Here is a 24908-nt window from a genome sequence, read left to right as displayed (position 1 = left end):
CACGGACTAAATACACACAAAAGGGCGGGGACACAGGTGATGACAATTAGTGTCGATTACGCAGGTGCACACAATCGGGATCAGGGAAGACAAGACAACCAAACACCGAGGACGGAAACACGAACTGAAACGGAAGGGATGACAAAATAAAACCGGAAGTAAAGTTACGACAATTGACGAGACAAAAAACTGAAAAAATAAACGCGACCGCATGACACATAGCTCATATTTAGAGTTGACACACCCCTCAAAAATGCTATTTTTTCAACTCTATAGACTGAGACTATAGATTAATTATCATTTTTGTATGCTTCTGCCTAATTTTAAGTAAATTGGGAAACTTAAACACGATTTATTACACTGACCTCCCATGATGAGACAGTATTTTCCATTGCCTATGCTAATCTCATCACTTTTATCAAATCATATATTAATAAAGCACATATTAACCATGAAATATTTCATATGCAGTTTCACAACCTATGGAGTGTTTGTTCAAGACTTTTTTAATTTGTGTTTTTCTTTGAATGCCATCTAATATAAAACATTAATAAAGGTCATTAGGTAGTTTTCTTTCTACATTTCACGCAATGTACAGTTAATGTACATTATACAGTATTACTTTACTAATAGGAGGCATTCAAATTATTTTAAGGTAAGAATTCACTTTCATACTCACAGTAGTAAGCTTTCCAATGATACCAGCCTTTAAAAAAAAAAAGATGAACAGTAGGAGATTGTCAATTTTAAACTCAGATTCAACATAATTTTGAATTCAACCAGAATTTTCACTGGTTTGGAAAAGTCAAACCTTTCTTAAAATTTGTCCAACACAGTTATCTTTTTATCACGATCCGTCATTAAAAGATCTGTCTGATAATGTGTAAATCAATTTAACTTTACACACCTAACAGTACAGTCGAACCTCTACATACGATTGCTTATACATACGAATGTTTCAACATATGATATAAAATTTGATCAAATATTTGACTCAACATCCAAAGTAATTCCCTACAGACGAGGTCATCATGGTTAGCCCGCTTGACGACGGCACGTCGAGATGACATCAGGATAACGTTATCATATCCAAAGAAGGCTAACGCAAAAGGTAGTAGTGGTGAAAAAAGAAAGAAGTTGATGATTTCCTTACAATCAAAACAAGAAATCATAAGAAAACATGAGCGCAGAGTGCGTGTGAGTGATCTTGTGAAACAATATGGCTATAAAAATGAGTCAACAATTTTGACGATCATTAAGCAGAAGGAAGCCCTCAAAGTGGTCAAGCCATCCAAGGGGATCATCATCATCTCTAAACGTCGCAGCTCTACCCTGGAAGAGATGGAATGCATTTCTGTAAAAAAAAAAATCTGCAGTGGTTGAGTGATGGTGAGGAGGAAGGTGAAGCAAAGAAAAGAAAGCCTGAATTGAGTGGAAGTGAAAAGGGTGAAGGTGAAAGTTAAAAAGAAAATGTAAAAAAATATATAAAAAATAAATAAGCTAAATTAGTTTTAAGTTAGCGTTATGTAAGTTGGATAAAACAAAAAATAGAAAACATATACATATGAAATATTAAAAAAAATAAGCTAAGTTTGAAGTTCACGTATGTGAAGTTACGTAGCGTATGTGTCTAAGGTACAGTGACAATAAAAACTCCTTTTTATTGATTATTTCTTTGTAATTTATTTCTCTTTATCCCTCTCTGATATAATGCCTTTGTTTTATTACTGTGTAATTATCTGCAGTATTTTTTAAGGAGTTATTGTGGCGTTAGAGTTTTTTGGCTGTGGAATGAATTAAACGAATTACAGTGTATTCTTCTGGGAATATTTGATCCAACATACGGCTATTTCAAAATATGACGTAGGTCCTGGAAAGAATTAAATTAGTATGTAGAGATTTAACTGTACGGATTTCATATCCATGTCCACTATACAAAACGCTCAACTTACAAGCTAGCTTTCGAACAAAATACAAATAGGCCATTTTTACTCACGATTTGATAATTCATTTTCTCTATTTCCTCCCATCGAGGTTTACCACTAATGGGCAGATAATGAGTTCAAATTACCTGATAAATACTCGACTTCGCCCTTCTAGAAAATGTCCAAGTCGGTCTGCAAAAGAAGCGAGCGTATCGATGACCTCCTCCACTACTTGAACAATGTCGCCATCAAGTGGCGCGAAGCGCAGTACAGTACTCACTGCGCATGTACACAAGAGGAACTCGACGACCGTCCAACCACGCACCAAAGCGCATGAAATTCGGTTTAGTTAAACCAATTAGTTTATAAAGGTCTTTATTTTTGTTTTTAATTAAACTACAGCATACAATCACAATACAAAATCGAAAGATGTACAGTCAACCAAACATAGTTGAACCAATTAAACTCCTGGGAGTTTAAGATCAGGGGATGTTTGAGAATATTTGTCAATTTTCACACATGTCCTGAGTGTTGTTAGTCACCTAAATGTTAAACAGAGGCTGAGATGTACCGAAATCAAATTCCTTGTTTGGCATGCTCAAACATGGCCATTAAAAATTCTTGAATATTGAATCAAGGTCTTTATTTTTGTTTTTAATTAAACTACAGTATACAATCACAATACAGAATAGAAAGATGTGCAGTCAACCAAACTAATGCAAGACATTTAGGAGGATAAATTACTTAAAGAAGAAGAAGAACAGCTAATTGTTATTTCATCAGTGAAGTCCACAGTGTTTACACAATCTTTTGGTGAATAGCTTTGGGGTTAACCCTAACTCACATCGTCCACATGAACTTAGAATAAGATTTTAAATACAACAAAATATGGTTGATTTGCAAAATTGTACAGTGAATATGAAAACCTTGCCAATACCGACAGGTCAGTAACATATTACACACACACACACACACATACGGTGCCGTCCCGACTACACTCGTCACCGGCGTGACGAAGTGTAAATGAGCGACACGCAGCACGTCAACACAACTCGTTCAACTGCGAGACGAAAAGGGAGCAAATTTAAAAGGGCAATAGGATTTTTTAAATTTATTTTAAATTTGCCAAAACCACATTTGTCTTTAGAGTCCGCTCATTCGAAAGGTTAACTATAGTGGTGCGATGAGGCGTCTTCACTCGGGCCGCGCCCACATTGCCGTCAACAAGGAAACGGGGCGTGGAATTAGCGTCGCTGAAGTCGGTGAGCGCTGTGATTGGTTTAATCCTCGTATGATGTAGTAACGTGTCATGGTTCCATGTGGCCTCGTTTACTTGCAGAATCCGCTCAACTTGGATGAAACTGATGTTGGGAGGCCCAGGTTCAACCCACTCACCTTCACCTTGACTAGAGCAGCCTTTATCGCTAAAGCTCTGTCGCATAACATTCTCCTCACCCTCACAGGTAAGTCACTCTTGTCTTGTGTGTATTTGTATCGGTGTTTTGCATCGGAGAGAAGGTAACATTTACTGCTCCAGTACCATGCAAGCTGAACGCATATACTGAGCAGTCTTAAAAACGTATACTGTGGAGAGGTACCAATTCAGCAGTTATAAAAGTAAAAGCTACTTGGTAAACAAATACGCAAGCCCATTTACTAAAATAAGTCATTCTGTGATGTGTTCTAAGGGTGTAAACATCTGAGTAATTATAGTACTTTCAAAGTGATTTTTAAATTCAATAACACCACTAAAGCCTGAGAATCCTTTAATAACAAAAGCTATATAAACAAACATTTTAGGTACATTACAATGCATAACAATGATTTACATTGCATAGTACAAGATCTTGTCCCATCCTTAAAAAAAAAAAAACAGTATATTTCCTAAAGATTGAAATGGATAAAATAGGCAAGGGGCCAAGAATGAAATGAACATCTGGACAAAAATAACACTTGTATCTCATATGAATATATTTTGATAGCATATGCATGAAGCTTTGATTGTCTATTAATTTAAAACTTTTGGAATTCAATGCCCTGTCAGTTTGAAATAATTTATTGTTTGTTAATGAAAAGGGTGAAATTAAGAAAAATCACAAATCGATTAATTGAAAAACTTAATACAGATTAATTGAGTATTGAAATTAGTTATTGTTAGTTGCAGTCCTAGTGGACATGATAATGATAATATTAGTTTCAAGTTTGGCAGGACCATTACCCTGCACACTACTAAAGCACATTGAAATAGACAACTCAGTGCACCGCTGTTTTTAACTGGACACATTAGTATTGTTCTACTGTTGCAATAAATGCAGATGTTGGTGGTGGTTTTTCATTAGTATGTGGAAAATTTTACTTTTTTTTCCTCTTACTGTTGTGGTTCTCCCATTCTGGTATTCAACAGTGCTCTTCCACCATGCTGACCCACCTGTTCCGTATTCATGGCCTGGTGGTGGCTTCCCATCCTTGGGAGGTCATTGTAGGCACTGTCACCCTCACACTCTGTATGATGTCCATGAATATGTTCACTGGAAATGACCAAATCTGTGGCTGGAACTTTGACTGCCCCAAAACAGATGAGGTGAGTGAATGCAATGATGTAATCTACTTTAAATATTAAAACTGTGGTTGAATTGTTTTTCATTTCACATCAAGCTGGCGGCCAGCATCTTGCCTGCCAGAATTGTACATGTTGATTATATGTTAAAATAGTTTATTTAATCTCCATGATCTCTTGCCATACACTGGGCAACAGCAGGTCGGTCTTAACCATCTATCTCTATCAATCTCGCATGGTGCACAAATGGTCAGTTAGCATGTCTCCCTCATAGTCGTTGTGCTTTACATTTAAACTGTGGGTGGTCAGGCTCCCTCTCGCATTCCAAAACCATGCATTATCAAGCAGCCACAAGTCAGAATAGACCTGACTAATTATTATTTGGATCTCTGTATTGCAAGCTGAGAACACATGACACCACTGTATACACGCAGCCAACTGGACTCCATATCCACAGCCGAATCGTGCGTTACTCCCTCCAAGCTATGTAGCGCACATTATTTGTGCATTGATTAAATGAAATCATTTCCTGTACATATTGTTGTGTCATGTTGCTTTCAATAAAAGTGGCTTCAGTTGATCTATGGCGCCAACTATGTCAGTTACTTCCACCTGCCTGACCTGCCAGGACAAAACAAGCCAACATACAAACAGAATTGCCAGGCACACAAAAATTAACAGTATCATGGAACTCCCAATGATAACACTATTTATACCTTTACATCCCTCGTGGTCGACTTGGAAGCAGTCTTCAGTCTACCAGTCTGTGATCGACTGATTGGGCACATTGGGTTTGAACACATACCTGCTCAGGCCGCTTCTAAATATTGTTGTAGTTGGTCTAACAAGATTTTACTGAATTATAATAATAATAATAATCACACAGATTCTGAACTTTACGGACACTTCACTGAGCAGATACGTACGTACTGTAATTTCTGGACTATTAGCCGCACCTGATTATAAGCCGCACCAGGAAAAAATTGCGGAAATTCTTGTGTTCTTTTCATAAATAAGCCGCACCGTATTATAAGCCGCATGTGCACAGAACACAGTACACAGAAAGCCTTTTCAAAGTTTTAATAACATACCTTAACATTTCTTTCCAAACACTGTCTATGACGCGGCAGTAATACCGCAGCAACACGGAAGTAACACAGCACTAATAGAGCTGGATTTAAAAAAACATACCAGTAAAAGTCACTGAGATGCGGTGGTAACACAGCAGCAACACGGTAGCACAGCATTAACAGGGCTGTTAAAAAAAAAAACATACGAGTAAAAGTAAAAACAGAGCCAGTAAGAGAGCTGTCTTCATCTTCCTCCTGTGCACTGAAACCATTGAAGTCCTCCTCCTCAGTGTCCGATTGGAATAGTGTTAGATGTCCTTCGCAACACACTTTCTCAGTCTCTCTTTGGTCGGCGCTTTTATGCATTTCTTCTAGCATTTTCCATGATGAGGGTCTGTTCATGCTAATTTTATCCATGCTCGAAGCTCTAAGTTCCCTTAAAATAGCGAGCTATACATATAGCTCCAGAGTAGATGTGACTGGGAAATAAAGATAAGGGTAACGCAACACGATGTCATCAACAATGACCCAAATTGACTGCCTTTAACTTAAAAGCGGCATCATATGCATTTCTTTTGTCCCCCATAATGACGGTTTGTGTATAAAAGCTTCCTTTCTTCAGTAATGTCCATCTTGATCTCGTTCTGTCTCTTCTTTAAGTGAATTATATGGCACTATTTGCCTGGCGGATGGACATGCAATCAACACATCACTTTTCTCCCCAGTGACCGTGTCACATATCCCTCCGCCCAGCAAAGCGGTGCCGCACAACAGCGTTCTACAGCCTTTTTACGAGTGTATAAAAGTGATCAAGTCATCACAAAAGTCACAGAAAAAATCCATAGATAAACCGCACTGGACTATAAAACTGCAGGATTAAAAATTTGAGAAAAAAGTCGCGGCTTCCTCCATGTTGACACACTAGTTCAGTCAGTGATTCTCAACCAGTGTGTCATAGCACATCAGTGTGCAGTGACAGGTCATCTGGTGTACCGTGGAATATTATCCAATGTCAATTATTTTGATAAAAAATGCTTAGCCAACCACATATTGTAACAGGCACAAAACAAAGTGCTCTTCTACTCGATGACTCAAGGTAGATAATTAACCTGTACCACTTTTGTGAATTATTTGGTTCAGTGCTGTGCCGTGATTTTTTCCCAATGTGAAATATATGCCTTGGCTCTATAAAGGTTGAGAAACATTGCTATAGTGTATAACATTATTGTGCTCGAGTAGCGTGGGGAATGAAAGGAGATGCCATGATTGAAAATCGCTGTGACCAGTGACAAAAATGAAACCCATAATCTGGAGGAACCACCCTATACATACCTACTGTATGGATTTGAAACTGAGCTTGTTGAATTGAGTTCCAAAAATACAACGTTCCATATTTGTCTGCCAAACTCTGCCCACATTCAGTGATTAACCTTGACATAATTTTCAAGTTATCCATTTGTATGATCTACTCTTTCATACTGTGTATTTTATCAGACATCTGCCATGCTGCATTTAAAATATCATACTTATTATTTATATTGTAGTACAGATGTGTTACAAGGGATGTCCTTTTACCATATTTCTATGCACCATGTCGTTAACATCTTATTGAACACTATGCAACCCATTTTTAACTGTGTGCACATCCTTTTGACAGCAAATTCTGAGCAGTGACATAATTATCCTGACCATCACACGTTGCATTGCCATCGTCTACATTTACTTCCAGTTCCAGAACTTGAGACAACTGGGATCCAAATATATTTTAGGTATCAAAATTGTTGGTCTTACTCAGAAGGACAATTACTAAAATCAGTTTCGTGTGTGATTTTTGACTCACCCTTTTTTTTTTTTTTTCAGGCATTGCAGGGCTCTTTACAATTTTTTCTAGCTTTGTGTTCAGCACAGTGGTCATTCATTTCCTTGATAAAGAACTGACCGGCCTCAAGTAAGTTGTTAAAAATCATCATCTTCTTCTTCTTCTACTTCCTCTTCTTCTTCTTGTTATTATTATTATCATTGTTATTATTCAAGGGTTGAAATAAGCCATTTCACATCGCTGTTTATACACCAGGATTAATAGTTTGCGCCTCATTATTACATATTGAATAGCAACTGGGAATCACACGCCGACGTCAGAAGTAGTTATGAATATTGGGAACCTTCCCCATGTTTATTTGAAAGAGCCAGCACATGATTGGCTAATGCAAATTGTCTGAGACTAATTGTCAATTACAAATGGTCTGAAGCTAATTGTCAATTAGTTACTGCCATCACCAAGGCTCGATTGGCAGTAAGAACTCAAAAGCTATACAAAGAATTGGTCTATTTAGCACTAGTGAAGAAAACAGGGACAGCACAGTAAAATACATTTTCTGGATATACGGATCAGCTGCTCAAAATTTTATAAACAGCAAGTATAGAAAAAACAGTTATTCATACATTATATTCCATGATCAATTGGCCTACCATGCATGTTTTTGGAATGTGGGAGGATCCTGGACAACCTGGAGAAAACCCACGCAGGCACGGGGAGAACATGCAAACTCCACACGGAGAGGGCCAAATCGAACCCACAACCTCTGACACCCTAATAAATCAATCAATCCTTAAATGAGCCAATTCCTTGACGCAGTTCCAAGGGACTGACCTCGAAAAAAAAAACTCCACAAAATTAGAAAGTTGCTCCCTTCTCAAGGTATCTCATTTTTCCACAGTTGTTGTTTATTTATTTATTCATTATTTTGTTTTTTTGGTTTTCCTTAGATCATGGGATCTTAATATTTTTCTCGTATGGGTATGTGAAGCTCTTTGAAATGTTTCTGTGACAAAGGGCTATTTTAATAAATTGGACTTGATTCGCAAACTGCTCTGCACAGAAAAATATTTTAAAATCTTAATTTCTTATTACTATTATTGTTATTGTTATTTTATTTGACTGCTGTCACACATTTGAGAAACTTCAGTGGTTAATTTTCTTTCTGGTGTGCCTTTCAGTGAAGCTCTACCTTTCTTTCTCCTCCTGATCGACCTTTCCAAAGCATGTGCTCTTGCCAAATTTGCACTTAGCTCCAGTTCTCAGGTACCAAAAATGTGCAGAAAAAATTTATGATTGATTTTGCAATGTCACTGTTTCTTATTTTCAGGAGGAAGTTAGATTGATTTTTGGATTTCGCTATTTTTTGTTTCAGGATGAAGTTAGGGAGAATATTGCTCGAGGTATGGCAGTACTGGGACCTACATTCACCTTAGATGCTTTGGTGGAGTGCTTAGTGATCGGTGTGGGAACCATGTCAGGTACTGTTATTTTGAATGTGAAGGTAAAAAAGAAGCATAACGAAAGTCTTGAGATTGGAAGTTGATCTTTATTCGATTATGGTTAGGGTTTAGTCGAAAAGTCGACCAGCTCGTTTGTGTCAATCACAAAAATTGCTCAAAACAAAAATGCATGCCACGAAATTAAAAACATTTAGTGCCCCCGGAACCAGTGTTAAAGTGTACCCACAGAGCTCCTACGATGAGGTCTTGCTGGGGAAAGGGAGTAATAATGTGATCCCCTGCTCTTTAATGGACGGCATTATGTTTAAACTAGGTGACGTCATATCATTGACAGGGCTCTGCACCTGCTATTGAGTGGATAGCCATATTGCTTGCCTATGGATGGAAATCATTTTCTTTTTCACTAGGTGACTAATATTTTCACTAGGCGACTTATATAAGCCGTCATATGGGAGAAAAAGTCTACTGTACGCCAGGCAGGCCACTGAGCAAGCTCCTCGCCACCGCTGCGGCACCTGCTTCCTTATTCGGTTTGAGATGCCAACAAAATCCATATTTCCCGGACAGTGGACAACACCCATTTCTAACGAATCATCCCAATTTTGCAGCACCAATATTGATGAAAGGTTCATCACTCTGTCATTGGAAAGCCGCCACAGGAAAAAAAAAAAATAGACAACAGCTGCAAGCTCGTAGGCCCCGCCGTCGCAGTGCCGCCGCTTGCTTGCTCGTTCAGCGTGCTGTGTTGTCTACTATACCCAATTTTAACGAATCTGAGTTATCCTTGCAATTTTGCAGTGTCAATATTGAAAAAAAGGTCTGTCAATCTGTCACCGATGACACGCGCTCTCTGTGCGACTGTCTGACATCCACGAGTACACTTTTAAACCACTTTCGCATATCCGCATGGACACTCGTTGCTGCGGCCTCTGTTTCATTTATTACTGACGATGAGCCGGTGCTGCTCGTTGGTGCCAGAGGTAAAAACAACACAGGTTAAAATTAGTTTCTGTTTTAGCAAATTCACACTGGACAAGCTTCATCTTCACAGTACGCCCCATTGCTACTTGGGCCAAAGTGTCTTCCACTCAGTTGTGAGGGCGGTGCACATTAAAGCCTCTCCAGGCAACTTAGCTTAGCAAAGCTTCCTGTCTGTGTAATATTACACGCATAGTCATTAAAACACCCAAGAAAGTTGTTTATTCTATGAGTGTAAATTATTTGGATTTCAAGCTTCCACAATGCAATTATAAAATGCCTTGTAATTTTGTATATTTCAGGTGTTCGACAGTTAGAAATAATGTGCTGCTTTGGCTGCATGTCTATTTTAGCCAACTACTTTGTCTTCATGACATTCTTCCCTGCATGTGTGTCACTTGTGTTGGAGGTAAGAATTTAGTTTATCTTTCCATGCAGTCAAAGTGTTTGGAATTGTATTTATGATGCCTGTTTTTTTCCTGAAGCTGTCTCGTAAGAGTCAGGAAGGCCATCCGATTTGGCAGCTGAGCCAGCTCTCTCAGGTGATGGAAGAAGAGCAGGATAACAAACCAAATCCTGTCACCCAAAGAGTAAAAATGATAATGGTAATACTAGTATTTTTTTCAGTCTGTTCATTGTGTTGTTTTTGCTAAGAACGTGCTTGATGACTTATGTATCTGCTTTGTCTGCAGTCTCTGGGCCTTGTTATGGTTCATGCTCACAGTCGGTGGATTGCTGAGCCCCTATTGTTCAATGATGCGGTGGGAATTCCACTGAGTAACTTTGATGAAAAACACCTGTCCCCCAGGAGGATCGAACCAGAGATACCTCTGTGTTATTTTTACCTCACCAGGTAAGTGGACATCAACATTCCAGCTTCTGTCAAACAACACATCAATGTCAAAAACTTTTTTCAAATTGTTGTCAAAAAACATCCTACACATGGCTCACTAATTAGTAATTTACATTTGACTTAAACACAGTCTTAACGACCACAAATAAATTCTCACATCAATAACAAGACATCAAGCCTCTTATGATGATGGGACTGCTGTGTGAGGTGAGAGCCACAGCAAGACCAAAATACATCCATCCATCCATCCATTTTCTGAACCGCTTAGTCCCCACGGGGGTCGCGGGCGTGCTGGAGCCTATCCCAGCCGTCATCGGGCAGTAGGCGGGGGACACCCTGAACCGGTTGCCAGCCAATCGCAGGGCATACAGAGACAAACAACCATTCGCACTCGCACTCACACCTAGGGACAATTTGGAGTGATCAATCGGCCTACCAAGCATGTTTTTGGGATGTGGGAGGAAACCGGAGTGCCCGGAGAAAACCCACGCGGGCTCGGGGAGAACATGCAAACTCCGCACAGGGAGGGCCGGAGGTGGAATCGAACCCGCACCCTCCTAACTGTGAGGCGGACGTGCTACCCAGTGCGCCACCGAGCCGCCTACCAAAATACAGATAAATGTAATATTTGGTCTGGTTTATGTTTGTGAAATGAGCTATGAGGAGCTACATGCAATCTGCATGCAAAAGACATGAATGAGTGATGATAAACACATTGTTTTAGTCCCATCCATCCGATCAGTGCTGCCCGTAGCCTACTTCAGCACCTCAGCGCATGCTCCCTGGGGGAGAGAAGGTTCAGTGAAAACTAAGTGTTTTTTAGTTACCATATTTTCCTCACCACAAGGCGCTTCGGGTTAAAAGTCACAGACTCAATTGCGAGGTCTATTTTGTATTTAACCCACACATAGGGCGCAACGCATTATAGGGCGCATGATTCATGGTAAACAAAAAAAAACGTCACGGGAGCAGGACAATGATTTCGGTTGTACTTTATTCTACTGTTTAACCCTGTACTCTATTGTACTCACATTGTTGTTAATCGATATTCATACGTAAATCCGTCCAAGTCCTCATCGTCTGTATCCAAATTAAACAGTTGGGCAAATTCGCCCCTAAACATGCCAAGTTCCCTGTCGTAATTGTCTCATTGTTGTCACGTTGCTCTTCTGCAATGATCCTGGCTTTCCAGAAAGATCTAATTGTGCCTCATAAGCAAGTCTCTTTGTCTGTCATTTTAGAGCAGGGGTCATCAACCTTTCTTAAACCGAGAGCTACTTCCTGGGTACTGATTAAGGCAAAGGGCTACCAGTTTGACTCACACTTCTGAAATAGCCAATTTGCTCAATTTGGCTTTCACTATGTGTTATTATTGTCATTTCCATTTCACATGTAAGTGTGATTTTAACAAGCAAAATACAAAAATACAGTCCAACCTTGGTTTTTGACCACAATCCGTTTCAGAAGGCGCTTCGAGAAGCGAATCGGTCGAATACCGAATCCAGTTTTGCCATTACAAATAATGGAAAAAAATGTAATCAGTTTCAAGACAAAAAAAATCCCGTCTTTTTTAAGCATTTTTTCATTTGCGCATATTTGTCCGATTGCGCAACTGCAGCGCACCGCCGAACGCGCAACCGTAACGCGTCGCCCACCGCGCAACTGCACCGCGCTGGTTGCATTATTGTGACAGAGCTGTCGCTGAAATTTAGAAAATATTTTTAAAGTCCTGATGTACTTTCCAGAATTTAAGTGGATCTAAGTGCGCAGGGAGCTTAATTTTGTCCAATTGCGCAACTGCAGCGCACCGCCGAACACGCAACAGTAGCGCGTCGTCGACCACGCAACTGCACCGCGCTGGTCGCATTATTGTGACAGAGCCGTCCCTAAAATTTTGAAAATATTTTAAAGTCCTGATGTACTTTCCAAAATTCAAGTGGACCTCAGTGCGCAGGGAGCTTAATTTGGTCCGATCGCGCAACCCCAGCGCGCCGGCCACTCACTGTCGCATTGCTTTAAGAGTGTCTTTGTGTTTTAGGATGGCTTTACTGCTCCCACTTGCTTTCTTTGGAGGCATGATTAGGGGTTAATACAATCCTCAAAGTAACGAGAGTACAATAACAACGGAGTCAGTCGGCATCCGGGCTGCGCGGTAGGGTTTTCCCGGGTCCTCCTGGCTCATCTCGCGAGGTTCAACCTCCGAATTTTGTTCGACAACCGAAGCAAAAAAATCTCGAATTTTTTTGTTCGAATTCCGATTTGTTCGAGAACCAGTACGTTTGAAAACCGAGGTTTGACTGTAAAATAAATAGATGCAGCTCACTGAAAAGTGCCGCTATTTGAGCTAATTTTAGAACAGTCCTGCGGGCGACTCATGCGGTCCTCACGGGCAACCTAGTGCCCGCAGGCACCGTGTTAGTGACCCCTGTTTTAGAGGGTCCTAATGCTGTTTTCTTTGCACAAATGATAGTATTTATTTATCAATGGCTACTCTACGTGTTACGTGAAGTCCTCTGATTGGTTTATCGACCCGATCTACGTAAAATGTAATGTCCTCTGATTGGTTCATCGGGTCTACATATCACGCCTGTTTATTACGTCTCTGTGTGGCAGAAGCCACACAAAACAACTTTACAGATTTGCACAAACGGTAGTATTTATTTATCAATGGCGATAGAGGTACGTACTTTTCACAAACGATAATATTTATTGACCAATGGCGGCAGAGGTACGTACTCTTCTACATCCAGTCCTCTGACTAGTTTACCGCCCTGATCTACATAAAACATAATGTCCTCTGATTGGTTCATCAGGTGATTGTATATTACGCGATAGTATTTATTTACCAATGGCGGCGGAGGTATGTACACCTCTACGTGTTACATCCAGTCCTCTGATTGTTTTTTTGGGAATTTGGTCCGCACAAAAGGCGCACCTTATTAAAAGGCGCACCTTAATTTTTTGAGAAGTTTAAAGGCTTTAAAGTACGCCTTATGGTGCGGAAAATATGGTATTAATCGAAAAGGATGTGCCAAGTGCATTTTTATAACTTACTGGCAGCCATCAAAATTAACAAAGTCGATAATAATGGTAAGCAGTTCAAAGTTCCCATGGCAATGACAAAGGGATGTCTTGTGGCTAGTACAAATCGCCGTACAGTAAAAGGAACTAGGAGGAGTATTGTGGTAAATACAAGACGAGACACAAAAATAGAAACACCAGATATTTATCAAATGTTACATTATCCTTTCTCCATCAAGACCTCAATGTGGGAGGTCAGGAGATACACTTTATCATAAAAAAAATACTTAGATGGCTTATGTTGGGTAGTCTTTCCTAATTTGTAGCTACAGGTACCGTAATTTTCGGTATATAAGCTGCACCGGTGTATAAGCCGCACCAGCTAAAATTCGGGATTTTTTTAATTAGTTTCTTACATAAGCTGCTCCGGACTATAAGCCGCACGTGCACACACGTTTTTTACAACGAAAGACAGTACACAGAAAAAGTTTTAATAACATACTTTAACATGTCTTTCTAAACATTGCCTGTGACGCAGCAGTAGAACCGCAGCAACACGGAAGTGTGCACACGAGTTATTAACAAAGAAATACTGGACACAGAAAGCTTTTTTAAAGTTTTAATAACATACCTTAACATTTCTTTCCAAACACTGCCTGTGACGCGGCAGTAATACCGCAGCAACATGGAAGTAACACAGCACTAATAGGGTTTGATTAAACCCAACACAATGTCATCAACATCAACTGCCTTTAGCTTAAAAGCGGCATCATATGCATTTCTTTTGTCCCCCATAATGACGGTTTGTGTATAAAAGCTTCCTTTCAGTAATGTCCGTCTTGATTGCGTTCTGCGTGATGCGCGAAATGTTGTAAACACAAACTTGCACCTCTTCTTCGGCGCATTATCTCTTCTTCGTCTGTCTCGCTCTTGCTTCCTGCTAGAGCGCCCTCTGGAGGCCCTGGAGCTCCAGAGTAGACGGGACCACGAAATAAAGAAAAGGGTGATGCAACACAATGCCATCAACATCGACTGCCTTTAGCTTAAAAGCGGCATCATATGCATTTCTTTTGTCCCCCATAATGACGGTTTGTGTATAAAAGCTTCCTTTCAGTAATGTCCGTCTTGATCTCGTTCTGTCTCTTCTTTGTGTGAATTATACGGCACTATTCGCCTGGCGGATGGACATGTGATCAACAAACCACTTTTCTCCCCAGTGACCGTATATAAAAGCAGGTGTCCACGTTGTAACATGAGATATTTACACAGAAAGATGATACACAGAAAGATTTCTTTACAGTAATTTTTTATTACCGTAAATATATGCATTTTTCTAAAATGTGCAAGGCAGTAACACAGCAGCAACCAGGCAGTACAACAACAGTAAAACTGCAGTAACACATCTGGTTAAAAAAATAACCAGCCTAACAGAAAAGTCATTGATCGCTTATTGTAAATAAATGTCTTTTTCCAAAAAGCACCTGTAACACGTCAACAACACGGCAATAACACAGCAGCAACACGACAGTACAACGACAGTAATACCGCTGGTTAAAAAAATAACCAGCCTACCAGAAAAGTAATTAATCGCTATCTTCATCTTCCTCCTGTGCACTAAAACCACTGGAGTAGTCTTCAGTGTCGGACTTGAACAGGCTCAGGATGACTTCGTCAGACACTTTCACACTGTCTCTCTCTTTTTCGTTGTCGCTCTCACTGTCACTTTTGTCTCGAGGCAAAGATGTGCTCGTGCCGTTCTCTTCAGCACGCAGCAATCCACCCTTTCTAAACCCGTTGGTGATCGTGGATTTTTTCACACTCCCACGCGGTCAGGATCCACTGGCAGACTTGAGCAAAAGTTGCTCTTCGCATGCGGCCAGTTTTGGTCAATGATTTCTCGCCGCTGGTCATCCACGCCTCCCATTCAACTCGGAGTGCCACTTTAAATGCACGATTCAAACTGATGTCAAGTGGCTGCAAATGCTTTGTTGTGCCCCCAGGAATCACAGCTGGAATTGAGTTGTCCTCTTGATGGCAGCTTTCACAGAATCTGTGATATGGGCCCTCATGCTGTCCAAAACGAGCAGTGTTTTTTTTATGTGAAAAAATCCTCCTGGTCGCTTGCCGTGGCACTCCGCCAGCCATTCCTTCATTAGGCTTTCTGTCATCCACCCTTTCGTGTTTACTTTCACGACGATGCCTTTCGGGAGGTTTTCTTTTGGCATAGTCATTCGCTTAAAAATCACCATTGGTGGAAGCTTTTGTCCGGATGCTGTACAGCTCAGAACACAAGTGAAATGCGTTCTCTCATGGCCAGTTGTTTTCAGCGTGACGGAGGATTCATCTTTCCTGTTTACAGTCCTAGTGAGAGGAAAGTCAAACGTCAAAGGCACTTCATCCATATTTATGATCTCGTGTGGTCCGATGGAATTCTCAGCTATCTTTGTTTCTGTGAATTTGTGGAAGTTTGTAACATTTTCCTCGTAATCGGGAGGGAGTTGCTGACACACAGTCGTCCGTGCCCTGATTGACAGGCCCTTTCGTCTCATAAATCTGAGACACCACGATGGTCCACCTGTAAAATCTTCAATCTTCTTTCCGGTGGCGATTGTTTTGGCTTTCAGTCGGATCTGCACGGTGGAAACACCTCGGCCGTCTGCTCTCTGTGTGTTCACCCAGTCTTCAAGAATGTTTTCAACTTCGGGCCATCTGCTTTTTTTACCTCTGAAAGCTTTTGTCGTCTTTTTGCATTGTGTCAGTTCTTCACGCTGCCATCTCCAACGTCTCACCATCGATTCATTGATGCCAAGCTTACGTGCCGCAATTCTATTTCCCTCTTTGACAGCCAAATTAATTGCTTTTAACTTAAACCATGATGAGGGTGTGTGTGTGATGCGCGAAATGTTCAAAACACTAACTAGCACGTCTTCTTCGGCGCATTATCGCTCTTGCTTCCTGCTAGAGCGCCCCCTGGAGGCCGTAAAAATCCATAAGTACGCCGCGCCGCCATTTAAGCCTCAGGGTTCAAAGTAAACGTCTGAATAAAATGCATTAAAATTTCACATTCATTACAACTTGTTTTTTGGTGAGCAAAATGTCAGAAGAATTGAATTTAAATGCTGATTGATTGGGGTTTTAATACAATGCACATGGTCCAAACAGCGCCACTGCTTTGTGTAATCGCTGACTCACATGGCAGAGTAAGAGAAAGGGTTTAGACCCCTTTGACGCAGGTCACCTAGCGTGCATTCCTACTAAAGCTCATAATAGTCACAAGCAACACAGCAGAATAAGCAGCAGCCATAGTAGTGTTTCAAAATAGTATTTTTGTTGTTGTTTTTTTCTTCAAGATACCACACAACAGTGGTCCACAGCCTTTTTACGAGTGTATAAAGGTGATCAAGTCACAAAAATCCCGAAAAAAATCTTATATAAGCCGCACCTGACTATAAGCCGCAGGGTTCAAAATTTTAGAAAAGTCGCGGCTTATACACCGGAAATTACGGTATGCTGTTTTATTTTTTATTTTTTTTAGAAAGATCGTATTGCAAATTGTCATGCAGACCAGCAGTCTAGAGACCAGAAATTATTTGCACCTGCATTGTTATGCATCTGAGAATCCAATTAGTCTACATTTATGAACCAATGTTCTTCAACAGAATGATCACCATGGATATTGAGCAGGTCATCTGCCTGTCCTTGGCTCTGCTTCTGGCCATCAAGTACATCTTCTTTGAGCAAGTGGAGATGGAGTCTACCCTATCAATAAGGAACCCCATTACTATGTCCCTGGCTCCGCGACAGGACATGGAGAGTTGCTGCCGGAAGGAGGTTGATCTTACCCAACACCATGCGCCCATCGTGGGTCTTCCTCCTACCATAAGATCCAACAGGGAACCTATAGGTATGCCTGTGCTCAATTGAAGTCAATTGACCATCCTAGTTTGTTTGCTTGTTTGTTTGTTTATGTATGTATGTATGTATGTATGTATGTATGTATGTATGTATGTATGTATGTATGTATGTATGTATGTATGTATGTATATATGTATGTATGTATGTATGTATGTATGTATGTGTATGTATGTATGTATGTATGTATGTATGTATGTATGTATGTATGTATGTATGTACTTTATGTATGTATGTACTTTATGTATGTACTGTATGTACTTTATGTATGTATGTATGTATGTATGTATGTACGTACGTATGTAGGTTTTCTATTTGATACCAAGTAGAAAATATTCAAGGGTCAGAGAAAAATGTGAAACTTTTTTTACAAGTTGATCCCAGGGAACTGAAGCAAGGCTTTTATTAAAAACTCCAAAATGACAATATAATGAATTAACATTATATTTAATGAACCTTGGCGGATTGGCTCAGTGGTAGACTGATCTTTTCCCAATACATTGATTAGGGGTTTGACCATTGTGACCATGTCAAAATGTCCCCGAGCAAGTTACCGCAAAAAAAAATAAAAATAAAATAAAAATACATTTTGCTGACATCATTGCAGGGTGCCTGTTGCCAGGTTTAGTGGCGGGTCCAGCGCTAGCTGCTCACAACATTAGCACAAGCAATGCTCAAGTGTGCCATAAAGGCTGGTGAGAGGTGTCTCATTGCTTTTCAAAGGCAGTTTATTAAACCCAAATTACCAAAATGTCGAAATATTCCATAGCTGCGGCAGTAATTGGTAATGAGTAAGAAAAGAAGTGCATCTGCCTTGAAAGTGTGATCCGTGTGTCCAGATATGCCTTTTACCGCTGTCTCTCATTTTCTTTGCTATTCCTTCTTACCATTATTTCTCTCTGATCGCCTCCTGCGCAACTTTGGCTCGTGCAGTCAGTGACTTATTGACAATTAGTAATTGGTAATCAAGTGTGGGTTCTTTCAAATTATTATGAGAACGGCTTCCAGTACACATCACTACTTTTGACAGTCGGCATTTGAGTCTCGATTTTGCTATTTTAATATGCAACAATGAGGTGCAAAATAGGATTTTTGATGTAAAAACGGAGACAAAAACACTTATTTTCGTATATGTATATATTTAATTTTTTGTCTCTATTTCTGTCTTATTTTACTTTTTACAATTTTTAGTAGGATATCTAAATACCAAACTATTTGATAGCTTCAATTCTAGTTTGTTAAATGATTATTTCTTATTTGTTTCTATAAATATTTAGAGCATGTGTTTAACAGTTTAATCATGTCCAACTTTATGTATATGTTCAAGTTAAATAGGGGTATATAGACTGTGTTTATTTTTCAAAGTTAATTTATTTTAAAAACCCACTATTAATGTCAATAATATTGTTTTTAATAGTATGCAAAGCAATATGACAATGTACATTTTGTCTGTATAATTGTTAATAGTTGATATGATTTATAATACCACTTTTATTCCTACATCACAGCTTCTAACTCTGTTAACATTTTGTCATTGTTTCTTTAGATGATGTCATCCGGCCCCTGGTTGATCCTGTTAATGATTTTGGGTCAAGTAATGTCTCCATTCTTGGTGAAGGAGAAAAAGACATCAAATCTGAAATCACTGAGCCCCATCTCCCATTGAAGCCAAGAGACCCATTTGAATGTGTGTCCATTCTCAACAATCCAGTGGTAAGACACCGCTACTTAGTTTTAGTACTTTCTAGGCTTAACCAAAGACCTCAAGTATCATACATGCCATATCAAATGGAGGTGATAATGAAAATTCCATGAAACATTGAAAACTCAACTTAAACTCAACTTAAAACAACTTGAAAAAACAAGAAAATAATAAAGTGTGTGTGTGTGTGTGTGTGTGTGTGTGTGTGTGTGTGTGTGTGTCTATATATATAAAAATACCGTATTTATTCAAATTATCGCCCATATTCTAATAATATACACATTATTGCCCATTTCAGTGCCCTTTGGCGATCGGACAAAAAGTGTTCTCTATTAATCGCCCACCCCCCTGTTGGACATAAACCTTCTCTAATTATTGCCCTGGGCGATAATTAGAATAAATACGGTATATAGACATTATACCCATCCACTTGTGCGCAGCCGTAAGTTAAAGGTTGCTGTGATCGTGTGCGTCTTTAATACAAAGTGAGTACCGTATTTTTTCGGGCTAAAAGTCGCTCGGAGTACAAGTTGCATCAGCCATAAAATGCACAATAAAGGGGGGAAAAACATATATAAGTCACACCAGAGTTTAAGTCGCATTTTGGGGTAAATCTATTTGACAAAATCCAACACCAAGTACAGACATGAACCAGCAAAACAGGCTAAACGATACGAAATGCTAACGTGACATAAACACAAACAAGGAGCTGAGAACGGGCCTGACGTAACATTAACATCATCCTTTCTGTAATTGATGCCGCGTGTGCGTCGCGTGTGATGTCGGACTTGTCGTCAGTTGCAGTTCAAAGTATTCCACGGGCCCATATAACGATACATAATCTATATATCAAATAACTATAATATAAACAACAATTTTATCAAACCATCTGTCACTCCAAATCAATGAATCTATCGATCAAATTCTTCATCCTTTATGTAAACAACGCCGCGTGTGCAGCGCGCCGCTGACGTCAGACTCGTCGTCAGTTGCAGTTCAAATTATTCCACAATATAAACAACAATTTTATCAAACCATCTGTGTCACTCCAAATCATTAAATCCATTGATCGAATTATTCGTCCTTTATGTAAACAACGGCGCGTGTGCAGCGCGCTGCTGACGTCCGACTAGTCGTCAGTTGCAGTTCAAATTATTCCACAGGTCCGTATAACGACATATAAACTACATATCAAATAACTATAATATAAACAACAATTTTATCAAACCATCTGTATCACTCCAAATCATTAAATCCATTGATCGAATTCTTTGTCCTTCATGTAAACAACGGCGCGTGTACGGCGCACCGCTGACGTCAGACTCATCGTCAGTTGCAGTTCAATTATTCAACTATGTATGAAATAAAAAAGTTAAAAAAGCTAAAGACCCAGTGATTGTCACACACACATCTGGGTGTGGTGCAATTTGTCTCTGCATTTAACCTATCCCCGAAGGGAGCAGTGAGCAGCAGCGGAGCAGCAGCGGAGCAGCAGCGGAGCCGCGCTCGGGAATCATTTGGTGATCTAACCCCCAATTCCAACCCTTAATGCTGAGTGCCAAGCAGGGAGGCAGTGGGTCCCATTTTTATAGTCTATGGTATGACCCGGCCGGGGTTTCAACCCACAACCTTCCAGTCTCAGGGCAGAGACTCTACCACTAGACCACTGAGCTGGCCTATATAACTCTAATATAAACAACAATTTTATCGAACCATCCGTGTCACTCCAAATCATTACTGGTAGACTGTCCGCCCTGAGACTGGAAGGTTGTGGGTTCAAACCCTGGCCGGGTCATACCAGAGACTATAAAAATGGGACCCATTGCCTCCCTGCTTGGCACTCAGCATTAAGGGTTGGAATTAGGGGGTTAGATCACCAAACGATTCCCGAGCGCGGCACCGCTGCTGCTCACTGCTCCCCTGTCCCCCAGGGAATGGATCAAAATCACACGGGGATGGGTTAAATGCAGAGGACAAATTTCACCACACCCAGATGTGTGTGTGTGACGATCATTGGGGGAAAAAAACAAAGAAACAAAACACAGCTGTTGACTCCGGAACTACGCGCACTGCTGACGTCAGACTAGATATATCAAATAGATGTACAATTTTAACGAACCATCCGTGTCACTCCAAATCATTAAATCTATCTTTTAAAAAAAAACGTTAAAACAGCTGTTGACTCCGGAACTACGTGCGCCGCTGACGTCAGTTTCGTCGTCAGTTGTTGCTCCAATTATTCCACAGATCTACGTATATAACTATATTGTAGCGTTACCAAAGTACCAGGCAAGACGTGGGTTTGGTAACCGGCTCTTTATTTCACAAAACAAGAGCTCAACATATGAGTCAACACAGTGCTATAAGCAAGCAAGCGCCCTGGATCCGCCCTCCTGTGTTCTGATCGACACCTGGGGTCGAAAAGAGCATAACCATCCGAGCCAACCCCCTATACAGTCCTCAGGTTCCCCAACGATAGCGGTAGCAGTTTGCATTATTTTATTGCAATGTTTTTCCTTATTCAGATTTGTTTCAAGACTACAGTTACAATATTGGGTCCTCTGTTATTTTTGGTGTACATAAATGATTTTTCCATGTCTTGTTCAAATTTTCTCCCTTTGTTATTTGCGGACGATACAAACCTCATTGCCACCCACGATGATTTTAATTCCCTCATTGCAAGTGTGAATGCTGAGTTGTACGCTATTACAAAATGGTTCAAAACAAATAAGTTGACACGCAATATAAAAAAATGTAACTTCATGATCTTCTGCAATATAAACAAATCTTACCCCAAAGAACAGACCAAAATTTACATAAACAATAACAAAATCCATCAAGTTACTAGCACCAAATTCCTAGGAGTTATAGTAGACGAACACTTAAATTGGTCCGAACACATTGATTTGGTTTGCAAAAGATCTATGAAAATGCTAGGTATTTTATGAAAAGTTTGTCCCTTGGTCCATCATTCTGCTCATCTCACTCTGTATTATAGTTTCCTGTTTCTTTTACTCAATTACTGCAACATAATCTGGGCAGCCACATATCCAACATACCTCAACAAATTACTCATCTTCCAAAAGAAGTTCCTAAGAATAATCTCTTTTTCAAATAGATATGAACCATCGGCCCCACTGTTTAGAAATTATTCATTACTGCCAATTGATAAAGTAAACATTCATCAAACCTGTCTACTCATCCATAAATACATATATAGGAAACACTGTCTTCCAGCCACTTTTCATAATTTCTTCACATTTGCATCAGACTTTCATTCTTATCCAACAAGTCAGAGGGACAATCTTCACCCACCTTTCTGTCGAACATCACGCCATCAATATAATATCCACTTTAGAGGGCCCTCACTCTGGAATAAGCTACCAATCCATATCCGATCCATATCTGCACAGGCTGCTTTTACAAAGCACCTGAAACACCACCTTCTCCACTCATGATCCTACCAGTCCATAATTACTCCACCGCACTCAGCTGATCCATACTATGATCATCAACTTAAACCACAATTTTGACTCAGATTCTTCCTTGTTTTGTTTTGTTATTTTCTGTTTACAGTTCTTCTGTTCCCTTTTAGCTATTCCTATCTGGTGTCTCTTGGATTGCTTCAACATTGATAAGTGTCTATTTTGTTTCGCTTGTTTCTTATTTTTGTATCGTGTGTCTGTTTATGTATGTATACATACACACTCGTATATATGCATATATAAATATGACAAATTAATATTTAGCTTGTTATGTTTTTGTTTATTTACTTATATATATATATATATATATTTTTTTTTTTTTTTTTTTTCTTTTCTTAAACACTTGAATGACATTTGACTGCACAGCACTTTGTTTGTTCTGCACTTTGTTTGTATATATAAGAGGAGTGGAGCTTCTTACAAGCCCTAGGCTTTGTCTCCCTCCTTTGCACTGTTATTGCTATAATAATATGTGCTAAACAATAAACTAAACTAAATTAGACTTCACTTTGATGGTTCATGCAGTTATTGCAATTTTGTCTGCCCGGTGACGCTGAGATAAGCTCCAGCACACCCGTGACCCCTGTGGAGATTAAGCGGTTCAGAAAATGGATGGATGGATGGATGGATGGATGGATGGATGGATGGATGGATGGATGGATGGATGGATGGATGGATGGATGGATGGATGGATGGATGGATGCCAGGGGTGAAGTACCGCGTTCGGTCGTTAGGGGCGCCAGAGTACGCTAGGTTGGTCCCCCTAGTTAGTGTACTCATCCACTTTACCCCCACTTCGCAAAATATAGTCATATATATATATATATATATATATATATATGTATATATATATATATATATATATACATGCATACATACATACATACATACATACATACATACATACATACATATACATATCAGTGACGTGCGGTGAAGTTAATGACTGGGGAGACTGGGGAGGCACTGACGTCACCTCCCCGGTAAAATTTGTCTGGCACCTAACCGCATCACAAAAAAGGTTTAGGAACGCTGCTCTAGTGTGGCTTATTCATTATTTAATTTGAACTATTTTAATTAAAATCTCATATCAGCAGTCTTCACACGTAAAAACACTCAATAAAGCACATGGAATCAAAAACTTGCTTTTGATCGTGCGTACCACTCCGTTTGAAAAGACATGCTTCTAGTCCTGTTGTCCAAATCAAACCTTTTAACTCCAGAGGTACATGTAATCCTCCATTTTAAAACGAAATGTAAAAACTGAAAAAAAAGAAAAAAGACGAATGTAAAACAAATGGACGACTGCTCCTCAGTTGTTCACTGTAAACAACTTGGGCTGTTGGTTCAGATCTACACTGTTTGTATTCAGGCCTGAAGCGAACTGCACCAGAGTTCATTTGGAGACCTAAAGTGGTCTCGGTCTGTTTCTTTAATCCGCACCAGGATTCGTTTGCGTGTATTCAAACTTGCACAAAATGTCCGGACCAGCGTCACAATCGAATCCTGGTCCGTTTAAAGTGGACCAAACAGTCAGGTCTGAATACACCCTAAGTCTGCTTTCGGTCCGGACCAAACAAGCGGACTAAAGGACTTTTCTGGTTTGAATACACCCTTAAATAATGCCCAATGTTTTAAGATACAATCATATTTGCAGGCTTAGCGAATATTGAAATCAGATGGGCACAAACACACAAAACAGGAATAGAACAGGTTATTAACAAGTAACTTAATCAGAATACATTTTCCAAGTAACATTTTCATCCCTGTCAATTACACATTAAATTTGCTAAAAAATAATTGATAAAAAAAACCTCATTAATTCATTACTATGTCATCAATCTTCTCTCTCATATGCAAAGGTTTGGGCACCCCTGATCGTTTTAATGATTTTCCATTATAAATCATTGGTTGTTCGGATCAGCAATTTAATTTAAATATATCATATAGCAGACAAACACAGTGATATTTGAGTGAAATGAAGTTTATAGGATTTACAGAAAGTGTGCAATCATTACCTTAACAAAAGTAGGTAGGTCCATAAATTTGGGCACCCCATCAGAAAAATCCTCCTTTTGCAGAAATAACAGACTCTAAACCGCTGGTGTCCAATTTAAGGCCCGGGG

The 24908-nt window shown here is 39.7% G+C and overlaps 2 protein-coding genes across 12 annotated transcripts in view; one reads left to right on the top strand and one right to left on the bottom strand.

Moving 5' to 3' along the window:
* The window catches only part of LOC125965734 (uncharacterized), a 29915-nt gene extending 27713 nt beyond the window's left edge, over window positions 1–2202 (bottom strand). For 3 of the 8 annotated variants that reach the window (XM_049716560.1, XM_049716559.1, XM_049716561.1), the window contains exons 1-2: window positions 2072–2202; window positions 680–706 (exon numbers count right to left, since the gene is read on the bottom strand). The gene's annotated coding sequence lies outside the window, so the exon portion shown is untranslated. Of the gene's footprint in view, window positions 1–679; window positions 707–1996 lie in introns of all 8 variants that reach the window. The other 5 variants (XM_049716550.1, XM_049716562.1, XM_049716551.1 and 2 more) reach the window with 4 other exon arrangements.
* Window positions 2203–3238: 1036 nt separating this feature from the next.
* The window catches only part of hmgcra (3-hydroxy-3-methylglutaryl-CoA reductase a), a 44428-nt gene continuing 22758 nt past the window's right edge, over window positions 3239–24908 (top strand). For 3 of the 4 annotated variants that reach the window (XM_049764219.2, XM_049764218.2, XM_049764220.2), the window contains exons 1-11: window positions 3239–3388; window positions 4330–4506; window positions 7210–7321; window positions 7413–7500; window positions 8550–8634; window positions 8744–8849; window positions 10112–10218; window positions 10295–10414; window positions 10502–10662; window positions 17343–17587; window positions 19142–19308. In XM_049764219.2, the coding sequence (XP_049620176.1) occupies window positions 4342–4506; window positions 7210–7321; window positions 7413–7500; window positions 8550–8634; window positions 8744–8849; window positions 10112–10218; window positions 10295–10414; window positions 10502–10662; window positions 17343–17587; window positions 19142–19308 (1356 nt within the window). In that variant the 5' untranslated portion in view covers window positions 3239–3388; window positions 4330–4341. The remainder of the gene's footprint in view (window positions 3389–4329; window positions 4507–7209; window positions 7322–7412; window positions 7501–8549; window positions 8635–8743; window positions 8850–10111; window positions 10219–10294; window positions 10415–10501; window positions 10663–17342; window positions 17588–19141; window positions 19309–24908) is intronic. The other variant, XM_049764217.1, reaches the window with a different exon arrangement.

Source organism: Syngnathus scovelli, chromosome 3, assembly GCF_024217435.2.
Source record: "Syngnathus scovelli strain Florida chromosome 3, RoL_Ssco_1.2, whole genome shotgun sequence".
In the NCBI taxonomy this organism is placed as follows: Eukaryota; Metazoa; Chordata; class Actinopteri; order Syngnathiformes; family Syngnathidae; genus Syngnathus; species Syngnathus scovelli.
The sequence above is the reverse complement of the archived record's forward strand: the minus strand, read 5'-3'. Positions and strand labels throughout refer to the sequence as shown.